At 41.8% G+C, this 11,899-nt stretch overlaps 2 protein-coding genes across 5 annotated transcripts; both read left to right on the top strand.

Annotated features, from left to right (window-relative positions):
• Positions 1-1,815: 1,815 nt before the first annotated feature.
• On the top strand, positions 1,816-9,546 carry LOC124299879 (uncharacterized). Its single transcript, XM_046753291.1, has 4 exons — positions 1,816-3,294; positions 6,622-7,774; positions 8,668-9,016; positions 9,160-9,546. Exons 1-4 carry the CDS (start codon positions 3,211-3,213, stop codon positions 9,257-9,259), a joined length of 1,686 nt encoding a protein of 561 aa, XP_046609247.1. The 5' UTR covers positions 1,816-3,210; the 3' UTR covers positions 9,260-9,546.
• LOC124299882 (intraflagellar transport protein 43 homolog) lies at positions 5,470-11,623 on the top strand. 4 transcript variants are annotated; one of them, XM_046753297.1, is made up of 7 exons: positions 5,470-5,473; positions 10,135-10,202; positions 10,366-10,565; positions 10,755-10,784; positions 10,837-10,889; positions 11,024-11,096; positions 11,306-11,623. In XM_046753297.1, the coding sequence occupies exons 2-7, from the start codon at positions 10,164-10,166 to the stop codon at positions 11,526-11,528; spliced, it is 618 nt and encodes a 205-aa protein (XP_046609253.1). In that variant the 5' UTR covers positions 5,470-5,473; positions 10,135-10,163; the 3' UTR covers positions 11,529-11,623. The 4 variants fall into 4 exon arrangements, with proteins under 4 accessions (XP_046609253.1, XP_046609255.1, XP_046609252.1 ...); XM_046753299.1 differs by lacking the exons at positions 5,470-5,473; positions 10,135-10,202 and adding an exon at positions 9,957-10,089 and having other exon boundaries at positions 11,306-11,622; XM_046753296.1 differs by lacking the exon at positions 5,470-5,473 and having other exon boundaries at positions 10,085-10,202.
• The last annotated feature ends 276 nt before the right edge of the window (positions 11,624-11,899 follow it).

Genomic DNA, 11,899 nt, shown 5'->3' with positions numbered 1-11,899 from the left:
GGTCTTTTTTTCAACAAACCAACAACCACTCGTTGCGCGACGCGTCGTTGCATAGAGTCGGCACTTATTTATCCGAAACCTACGCAGAGTGAAATATCCGATCTATTCGTATACTATGTCCTATTTCGGTTCAATGTTGTTCCACAAAGTAAATTAAGGCAAACTCATGTACCAGTTACAGATCCTGTCCCAATTATTGACCCCTTTTTTGGTTTCATCCGTTTGATCCTTGGCTCTAAAATTACCAAAAGATAAATTTGTGGTGTCTAACCTTCTGGCAACTGGTTTTAGTCATCGAGAAATTTACAATCTCTACCGTTAATTTCCAATTTTGGAAAACAAAGGTATCGGTAATCGGGTCCAAACGTGTCAATGACTGGTACACACTTACCTTAACCCGGAGTTCGATTAATTCGAATCGCGCGACGGCGCACAGATTCCGCGCTAATGCACATCTCTTCTATATTTAAATCGCGAAGGTGTATTTTCGAATCCGTTCTGCTAAAAATACCCAAGACGCGTTCCACTGCATTCCCGCTGCGCGCCGCGGGACGCGAAGGTGATTTAAAGGCTCGCGTGCACCGAGTCATAAACGTCAATTGCTTTAGCAATTAAGTAAGCTTGTTATGCGGGTCGCGCCGCCAACTGTAAACACACGAATCAAGGCGAATAGCCAATAGTATAACTATAACTTTCTCTCATTACTCCGTCCAAATCGTTCGTATTAAAACATTAATTGGGATGTTCAAAATAACACAACTGCAGATGTACAAAATGTCACGTACATTTCCATCGAATGTTAGTGTTTGATATATAATAAAGGGTGTTGAAGCTCGTAACGCTAACGTAACTAAAGATAGAGGATTTAAAAAATACCAGATTCTCGTATAAAAAAAAAAAACGTTCTTATACAGTTTTTGAGAACAAAAAGCCTGATAACTTCAAAAATTAGCCTTTTTAAGGTTAATATTATCCTTGCAATTTTGAAACGGCTTTCCACACATTTTTGTGATTACGCATCATGCATTTATATGTAACTATAAATATTTCTACAAAGGGTGAAATCGCCCGTTATAGCCCCCTTTCTGATGATCTAGTAGTCGTAATAGATAAAAGACGTTGAAAGCTTTAATATGTCACAAAATGAATAAGATTGCTGCGTCAATCAACGTTATAGTAAAACAGTCGTGTTTCAGACTTTAAACTGATAAAAAGTATCGTTAGCAAAAGCATTCTTCCTATCTTTTAATTTCTGCCTGTTTCGATCACTTCTTTATCCGTCGACGCGAACCCGTATTTATTTTGCATCGCCAAATTCGTTACAATATCATGTTTGAACACTGATGCAGTTGCGTTTATTGTAGGTCTACACGGATTTAAAAAATCTGTGCTTTTGCCAATAGCTGGAAACTGAAATTTTCTTTGAAAACAATATTGAAGCGTGCCTGTATACATTACATAATCTTAAAAAAGAAACGCATGATTTCCCGTCTTGTTATCCGCATCTTGAATCGGTGGTTAACGTGGAACGACTACGAGGACGAAGATTAGAGATATCTTGAAAGAGAGTAAGAGCAGGAAGATAGTGAAAAGAGAAATGGAAATGGAAATGGAAAAGGCGACTCCTCCCTCGACTCTGATCCCCTTATAGGAGGATAACTGTGCGTGGCTCCTTACTGACCACAAACTCGTCGGTGGATCCCTAGGTCGACTAGAGAAGGAGGGCCCGCAGAGAAATCAGAACCAGGGGTCTGTTAGAGAGGCGGCCCACAGCGACGGGGATCGTTTGATGTCGCCGCTACTCTCAGTTGTGATCATCCGCTCCCCGTTGCGTGCCGCGGTGCGTTTCGCTGCGGTACGTTGCGTTGCGTTACGCCTTGAACGTTCATCTCGACGCATCGCGTATCGGGCTACTCCCTCGTGAACATGCGCTCATCGAACCACGCAACAAGTACTCACGATCCGCGTCCGGCGCATTCTCGTCTTGCTTTAACAGTTAGGTAGACGCCGATCGAATCGACCATACAAATTGCGCGCGTCTTCAATTCGGCCGATGAAACCAGCGGTTTTTACGTTTTTAAGACCTCGAATAGCCCCGGTATATCCCTTTCCCTCAAAACTTATGCTCCCGCGAAAATTTCTCATATTAAGAAAAAAAATGTGCTGGGGAAAATCGGATGGCCTAAGAGTAGCCTTGACGTCGACGTAACGATAGTTTCATTTTTCCAAATGAAAAACTTGGTCATTTCCAAGGTGTATAAAGAAACGCATAGATTGATAAGAATATCTCTGGACACGGAAAAATAGGAAGTTGGAAAAATCAGGCCGATATTTGCAAGAATGAAAAGAGGGATCAGCGAACGTTTCTCGAGAGCAAGCGAATTCTTTAGGACTATATTTTCGAAAGAAACGAAAGCCAGTAAATAATTAAGCAGAAAAGGAAGGAAAGGTAGCAATGAAGCTCGTTACTTACAGCATCCTGGTTGTTATGTCACGTCGTAGGGTACATGCCTAGGCCCAAGAACCTGGGACGTGGCAAGGGTGGGGGCTTGATGGTTAAGGAGAAGAAGAAGAAGACTTGGAAGTGAGCCTCTTTGTCGCTGGATGCACCAGAAGGATGCACCATGATCCCGCAGAACCTTCACCTACCCCACTCGGCACTCGGTCCACTCACAATCCGCCAAGTCACCCTACTCGGCATTGCCACCACACCACACCGTATACCATAACCACCATAGTAAAAGGGATCTCGTCGCACTTACTACCGCGGTATAGTCGGCCTTTGAGTCTCCGAGTCGTTTCCGTGTTTTCTTCCTGCCGAACCGGACGCGTTGGTGAACTTCAGCCCGAATGGGATCGCACCGCAGCACCCAGTTACATCATACCGCATGGGTTCACATGCGGTAATATTTGCTATGATCATCGCCCGGCAAACTCAGTTGTGAAATTAGTTACCTGGCAAGAAAACACCATGGAAACAGCTGCGTTATATCCTCCATGGGTGAAAAATTTCAAGACGTGGAATCCGTCAAGGTGCCAAGAGAAGAGCATGTAGGGAAGAGGAGGGTTGGATACAAATTCTCGTTCTGAGTACCGCTCTTTGCGAATGGTACACGTATTCCAAGGAACCAGAGGAACTGTTACAATAACACGAACTTGTTGTTTCGCGAAGCTTATGAATGTTCGTTAATTGTGTAATTCTGGACAGAAATGAGGACACCCACTGTGATCTGTGTTTCCTCTGTTTTGTTGGTAATTATTTCGACCGTTATTGGTGGAGACTACCAGATACACGTAAGTATTCGGAGAAAGCTCCGCAGAGTATTTAGTCGATATAATATTGCGCGTCATTTTTGACCCGTCGCCAAGACTCGAGTATTCTTTATAGGTATTTACAATCGCAAGACGACGAATATAGTTATAAACGATGTGAAACGCGAGCTCTCTGCATTTTGAGTAGATGTTGAGTGTTAGTTAACAGCATTGCTATTTTCAACGGTTAGTACAACGCAGTGTTCTATTATCGGAACTTGGAGTCGGTAGCCTCCTTTGTCCAATAGAGATAAAAAAAAAAAAAAAAATAAATAAACAACATCAATAATTTTTACGGCGAGCAATAAATTTTGAAATTGCATCGATCCTGCAGGAAATCCAGCATAATATTGAAATTATTCACGTTTATGGTTTCCAAATCAAACTCCTATCATATCCCCCTATATAAAGACTCTTCTAAAGTTGCGGTTGGAAATTCGGACAAATTTTTTGTAAATATCGATTATTCCAGTTGATCAATAGGTCAGGGCTGTAAATAGGAATATTTCCCCTTTTGCCAAAGCTACACATACTTGCGTCTTACCTGAGACGAGCCTCAAGAAAGAGATCTATAACATTCGTTACGAGGGCTGGCAGGTTTGCCAAAATGTCCAACATCGTTTTCCTAAAATTTGGGAATACACGATATGCTACACCTTAAATACTTGACCAAACTTCTGAGGCTAACAGAGCTCAATTAGTATTTTTCCCTTCGCCTGAGGAAGACTCGAAGAAAGAAAGTTTATACTTATTGTTTGCTCGAAGGTGTAAGCTTGCGAAGAGATCCTCAGTAAACATTTATTGCTGTAGGACAAACCTCCTGAAAGAGAATTGTACTCTGAGAAATGTTTCTATCCTAAACGCGTCCTAAAAATGTTTAAAGCCACTCGACAGTAAAAATGCGAGTCTTGCATCTTTTTTATACATAAACAATGACCGTGTACCTTAAGGGGGGGAAGTACAGTTTTTTTTTAAGAAAATGAACAGACTCAGATCAATTCGAATTCGATGGCTTTACTATTTATAGTTTCAATAATATTTTAGAATTTTTTCAGTGAAATTAATAATGAAATGGCGGCAAGGCGCATATAAGTAGCGAGCGACTCCGAAGTCGACAGTTTTTACTGTGGCGAATCTCCTCACATCACTGTTCAATTTGTAAGAAAAATCCAACTTTTCGACCAAAAAATAGTTAAAAATATTATATAGATATGCTGATTATGAATATATCCGCCATGCCGCGATTTGATTATTAATTTCAATGAAAAATTTCAAAAATGTTCTTGAAACTATAAATAATAAAGCCCTAAAACTCAAATAGCTCTAAGCGTATTCATTTTCTTCAAAAAACATCCTAACAATAAGTATGATTTCAGACCGTCCAAGCTGTAACCCCCCCCCCCTCTTAAGGGTGAAAAAATTGACTCGCATGGCGGAAGCCTGCTCGGCCGGGAACGAGGAATAATTTTGTTTGTGTGACGGTGAGGTTCGTTAATCGGGGTCCAACGCAGGTTAGAATTATTACGGCCGACATAACTCGGTGAAAAAGGAAAAGGTGCGCGGTAGCTGCCCTGGCAGGTGCGCTACAAATTGGGAGGCGGCACTCCAACTTTGATTTAGATCTTTCATGGGCGCGCATATCCGGATCGGCTGGATCGATTTTCATTTTCAATTCAATCTTTCCGTGCGGAAAAATGCTTCTCCAAACGCAATGTATCCGTGAATTCGTAAATGACTGCAGTATGCGTGTCGAATTCCGACCGTTGGTGCAATAATTTCTCTTTCAACGCATGCTTTTGTTCGTATTCTGCGTGTAAGAATAACAATCCCTCAAAGGCATGTTTGAAAGTCCATACAAATATAGATGTACGAAAAATATTCATTTTTAATCTTTGTTTATCGATTCTTTTACACGCGTAGCTAATTATTAATTATTATTTTTTAAGAAAAGTGATTTAAATGCTAAACTGAAGTTTGTTCAATTGTTATTTACAATAAACGTTTGAGAAAATAGGTAATTTTTCTTAGAATCCGACATATCATTCTGGTTTCTACAAAAACAAACTTTATCAACTGAAACTATTTTTTCATTTATTATATTTACGTAGAAGAAATCAAAATTTGAACATCTAGAAACTAAACTTAAAATTCGTGTTGACCGGTGTTATCAATTGTCCCTAACTGTCAAGCTGTATCGGTACAAATAAAATTCGAAACAAGTTTCGGAATTCATATTTAAACTGGGCAAAACATTGATGAAAGATATTGTGAGGCTACGCCAATGAAGGAGAAATAATGTGGCGGGAAGCGGCTCCTCAGAAGTAGGAAATAATATTCCATCACTCGCGGCGTAGGGCCCCCATCCCTTGTCATCTCCCAGCATCTCCCGCCATCTCGTACCGCTTCGGTATCTTTTCAAGTCGGAAGCATCTTATCGCGGTTCGCTCGCCTTGTCTACGTCGCGTCGATGCAACGCGGCAGCTACCGGTGTTGAAACGGTTTGATTGCCTCGTACTTCTTCCAATATGATTCCATAATGCGTTCCAAATGAGTACTACCGGTATTGGAATGGCCGAAAGATCAGCTTGTTAGAGACGTACGATACGTCTTCAGTCGGGATATTCACCGAACGCTTCCGATTACACAGGTCTGCTACCAAAAAACTGCACAGGTTTTCTATACTGTTTTATATAGATTTTCACTCACCGATAACGGGAAAAATACTCAAAAAGTTCCATCACGTCAGGTTTTTTCTTAAACTCGTGTTTGTAGTTTCATTTGGAGTGAAACTCCCGTTTAATTCGAAATCTGGTATCCTATTCTTGATTATAAAAATCCTAAGCAAAAGTGATCTTTTAGTTCCATTTAATATGTATTAGAGTGAGACTCGAGAATAAACAAAAACAGGGAAACATAAAATGGAGAGCGGAAGCGTGTTCGGAGGTGTATCAAAGAGAAGAAGAAAAGGTTTCATAGGCGAAAAGAATGAACACGGAATGCTGAATTCATTTCATAGAGAAGTTTCTTGTTTAATTTTATAAGAAATATTGTTTAGTTCGTTGTAATGAAATGGTGGTTTTTTTCATTATTGTTATGTTTTTTTTATGGAAACACTTTATATTTTGCAAGAGTGCTGTACTTGATGGAGGGAAATGGAAGCCATTTTTGGATTCAGCACACGCGAAAACTCTATATTTATCAATAACATCCCACGCAGCTAAAAAAAATAAATTTTCTTGCAGACCTGTATTATCGTTCTACAGCTAAAGACTACAGGAATATGAGAATATTTCCGATTCCTGTTCACAGAATAAAGGCCCCGATAGCAAGACCACAGACACATCAGTCGAATATTCCGGCCAATCACAGAACGCGAAATTGTTATCCATAAAATCGAACGATCCCGGGAATACGTCAGGTGTAATAATCGAAGCAAGAAGAAAACGCAAGTTTGCGGTGAACTGGGATCTGCAGGGAACGAAAAATCGACCAGAGGTGGATCAACGAAAGCGGAAAAAGAAACGTGAACGAGATGGGGGATGGAAGCGAACGGGAAAAGACGGGGAGAGAAAAAGGGGAAGAAAAAGAGAGCCGCTAAGGAGGCTGCAGGCGAGGAAACCGCAGCGCGGGATAGGCCGAAGGCCGGCCAAGGGGCATCCCCGTCAACGCGATCACCACGAGCGTAGGAACCTGGAGAAAGAGTACCTCGTGAGAAATCGCACCCTTGAACTGCTGGACATGGAAGCGGCGGCGCCGATTGGCGACCGATCATCCTTCGCGTATCCGGTTAACAACGTCCGAGGTGTTCTCTTTGGTCGGCGAGTAACGCCGGATAAGATTGGCGAAATTTTAGGTGAGGTGAGAGAGACGCCGATCACTCGACTCAGGATAGCTGATATCATGATACCGAAGAGAGAAGTGAAGCCGGACGAACCGGACGAACCGCGGTGCAATTGCAGCGGCAAAGTGGCTACAGTGGCTAGAGAGCCGCCGCTTTTCCTGGGAAAGCTAAAGTCCGTTGCAACGAACGTGTCGAGGATCAAAGATACGATCCTGAGGCCGAAGAGCGAGAATAACTCGACGGTTCGTACGGACTCCGGGGTAAATAGTTACCACTTATACGATTACGAAAACGTGTTCGAAGACCCGAGCGTTTCACCATGGGTGAACCCTGCACCTGCCGCCTCCAAGGAATCCACCGGCGTGGAAAACAGTCGGGATGAAGACTCATTGGACAGGACTACCGTGATATCGTCAGTCTACATGCCGATCGACGATAGATTCACTCTTCATCAAGGTGTCGCCGCACTGTTGGCCAGGCTGTTTCAAACCTTGCGAAACGGGACGGGAGATGATAATGATCAGGAACTCCTTCAAGACCTCGATTTCGATAACTCCGTTCAGGGAGATCTCTGCCAAAAGTGGCTTGACAGTAAGGATACCCTGGAAGAAGCGTTCTTGGGTAATATCATGTGTATCATGTCCTCATGCGAAGTTCATCAACCTTCATTATTTACGTATCGGTTACACGAGATTCACAATCAGTTAAGGATCTAATTCGAATTTGCCCTCTTTTTCATCTTCTGACGAGGAGGGTATCCCAAGTCGATCTCTCCGATTTCATTTCTTTGGTAATATGTCATAGTAGACTAAAAACTAACCGACACGTATTTTTTATTATTTTATTTTTATCGGCCAAAAAATACTTTAAAGTGGTGAAAACGACCCCCAAAGACGGGAAACGAACGGGATGATTGTTTGATGTGTTCGAATGAAACCAACGCTGAAATGGCTCATTCGTCAGCGTTGGTTACATTCGCATACACCTAACGCATCAAGAAATCACCCTGTTGGTTGCCCATCTTTGGGGGTCGTTTTTATCCCCTTGAAGTGTTCTTTGGCCGATAAAAAAAATACGTTTCGCTTGGTTTTTAGTCTACTGTAACATATTAAAAAATAAGTCATATTGGAGAAATCGACCTGCGATACCTTTCTTGTGCGCGATCGCATTGCTTCAAACTTTGAGAAACTGTAGGGTTTATAATCCCGCTTCTGTGGTCGCTATTTGTGTAAAGAGATGTTTGGAAGTTTGATATAAAAAAACGCAAAAGATACGAAGTTCAATTTGTACAAACTAGCGTCAGTAAAATAACTTCAAAGCAAGCGAAAATCGCCTACAAGTATAATACTCACGCAATTTCCATTAATTTTTCGAATTCCCCTCAACAATTTTTCAAAGTGCGGAACGATTTCATTACTCGGGAAAGAGGAAAAGATACGAAGTACTATTTGCTTGCTCACTCTATACTCCGACATCCCCGTAAGTTGAAATCATGGAGAACCGTTGTGTTTTAGGACCCCTCGTGTTGCCAGCCTGTCCCTGTCACTATCCCAGCAGTATTTTTTACGACGATAAGATTTGGGACCAGGGACAAGAGAGGTACTTCCGCTGGCGAGATGTCAGCGGCGAAGCGGAAAGACTCGACGTCTACAAGCCTGGAGCAACCTACTGCATCCGGTCCTTGTTGGTGCAAGGTGGAGGCAGCGCAGCCGCCCAGCACTGCTGCTACGATGGGAAAAGGAGACTTTTGACCAGAGGTTCCGGTGCTGGAACTCCAAACCTCGTCAGCCCCGAAGTATCCGGTGTTTTGCACGAGAGAATCGATATCCTTCCTTGGAGGCTTTGCAAGGGAGATTTCTCTAGGTTCGAAGATATTTTTCTCCAACCTCCCTAAACTGGAGGGGTAATACGCTACGATTGAAAATCGAAGTCCTGTTTCTTATTATCTGGAAATATGAAGTATTTTTTAAATATTTAAACTCACGTGTGTATGTTTAATCTTTCAGATTCAACAAAGTGCGACCACCCAACAATGACAACCAATGCAAGGGTAACCCGGATGAAGAAGAATATCAACGACAAATCAATGAAACGAAACATTACTGAAGTACAATACGAACCAAACATCTGCATATACAATAATGTAGCTTTAACTCGAAACAATTAAGAATACTAGTGATGTATTAAATTATTACATGTTTTAATGTATCTGGCACATCCAGTGTTAAAAACCTTCAACAGTGTAATAATTTTTAAGTGTATTTATGTGTAGTTTTATGCAAGTTCGTGTAGAGGTTAAAAAAAATGTATACATCCTTGTGCACTTTTCCTTTTTCACCAGTCGGTGAAAATGTAACGCAGGTGAGTGTGCACAAGGGATGATATTTAAAATAGAAAATCTTACACCACATCGTATATGGTATTTGTTAACATAATTAGGCTTTCCAGTATTTAAAAAAAAATGGAAACCTTTCTCCACCGTTGGACACGTTGTGTGGTTTGCAGAATGAAGGGAATTTTAATAACATTGAAAATTCCGATATCACTTCACTGATCGCATTGGAAACTTTTCCGTCTTTAAAGTTTCACCAAAATCTTATGGAGTAGGTACTTTTAACATCATTGCGTCAACAAACTTTGATTATCTTAAACATGTACGCCGAAATCTCTCGGAGCCCCTTGATCTGCGCCTAGTTTGCCTCGTAAATGAATGCGGCCCTGACTCTAACAATGAGATACAATCAGAGGTGTACCTACCTACCTACCTTCCTCGGTTCTTATTCGAATGGGAAACCGGTTCGAGTGAAGGAAGTCACGTGACAGCCCGAAGCACTCCGCGTCTATACCAAAGCAACACCGAAGCACCAGCGACGGCGCAGGGACGCTCGGAGAACCAGTGAAAGAGAGTTGCCATGGATACCGCTTACAAACAGAAGGTAAGTCTATTCCGTTTCGATAAAATTTCACCTAGGAGCCATCAGTGTTTACCGTGAATTATACTCAGAGTACCATGGACTGGGGAATGGAGCTAGAAGTTACCTCGAAAAAGGTATAGAGCCGCGGAGAACGCGACATGTAATCAATGGCTCGTTGTCGACGAGCGAGCGGTCGCAGGATTCTAATCTACGTTGTTTCATTATTCGCGGTTGAATAATCCGGCCGTCATTCTTCGCTGAATGTCCCTGTAAATAATCAAATCTCCGTATCCTCAGCTGCTACCTCGCCTAGGCCGGAGAGCTGGACAATCTAGTAACCTGCAGGAGGAGCTCAAGTCGGACGAGGAATTACTCGACAGCCCGATATCACCGTCTTCCGAGCAATCGGCGAGGACGATAGCCGGAGGCCATCAACCCGTGGCACCGCCGCGTTCGCGGAAGACAGGCTGGGCCGACGAATTTAAAAGTGGCGGGAAGTACGTTGACGGAAACTGAAAGCTTCCGCTTTCGCTGATCGTTTTAAAAATGGAAATTGCCGAATGCAGTTTGAATGTCATTCGTAAGACTAGAGTTCGGGGGAAGATTAGTCGTCGGATCAGTGCGTAAGATTATAGCCGTCGATTGTTCTGATCAGACTGTTGATCGGAACGTTTTTTTATTTACAGGATGAAGAGCACCATCAATATAATAGAACAGTGAGTAAATCGTAGTAGAAGTAACGAATCAGGCATCTCTAGTCACTAATAGATTATTCCTTAGGGAGCGGTTTCGCGGGGTGGACAAAGATGAACCAGAAGATGGTAAATTAATTTTTGTTTACCCTTCTTGCTCATCTGTTACATAAAATAAGGATCTTTATTTCGTCAATTTGTCATATTTGTATCGTATTATTTCCTGCAATTATACGTAATACTACAGCGCAAATTACTTGCAGAAATACCGGTCATACCGGACTTGGACGAGATTCAGGAGGATAACTTCTTCAGCGAAATTGCAAACACACATTTGTAAGTCATTGATAATATTTTTTCTACGATACGCGTGTCAGAATAAGTTATTTTAATTATATCTGTGTTGCAACTGGTCTATTCTTCGTTTGCCTTTAAAGTTTTAGTTTTAGAGAATTACAAACTAAGCAATTTACAGTTATCATTGCAATTTGTAAAAAAATAATATCTTACGGAGGTAAATATTTTAATATATCTTTGCGTTGCAGAGGTGGTGTGAACCGAGTGGAAACGTACAAAGAGCTCGACACGGATCTGTACAAAAGTACAGCTCTATCGTCGCTCGACGACGTGAACCTGTCATTACTAACGGAAAAATTATATCCAGATAAATTAGTACGTGAACCAGACGAAGTGTGGAACTGGGATTTATCGTTTACACAGATCGCGTCTGAAATAAATAGCGAGAAGCAAAACGAGGTTAAATCCTAACTAAAAACTGTTCGAATAATATAATTATCATTTATGACTTATGTAATAGTACAATTAGCCATTTCCATCAATAAAGTTATTTTTATACGTATGTACGTTTTCACCACATCCCTTCATTGAACATGATGTTGTCCGTAATTGTTTGGAAAAATTGAATAAAAAACATGGCAAACTGCGTCCGCAGTGCCTGTATATGGAAGCGACAAATTACCTCGTCTGACCTATTCGATTGCCCCCCAATTTGGAAATCGCGGTAGTTCGAGGAGCCACGTGAGGACTCAACCGTGCCGGCGTACAGGGCAAATGTACGCGCAATCGGGAGTCGTACACAAGCTACTTGAAGCGACCACGTGACAACACCCACTGAGCAG

Source organism: Neodiprion virginianus, chromosome 3, assembly GCF_021901495.1.
Source record: "Neodiprion virginianus isolate iyNeoVirg1 chromosome 3, iyNeoVirg1.1, whole genome shotgun sequence".
NCBI classification, from domain to species: domain Eukaryota; kingdom Metazoa; phylum Arthropoda; class Insecta; order Hymenoptera; family Diprionidae; genus Neodiprion; species Neodiprion virginianus.
The sequence above is the reverse complement of the archived record's forward strand: the minus strand, read 5'-3'. Positions and strand labels throughout refer to the sequence as shown.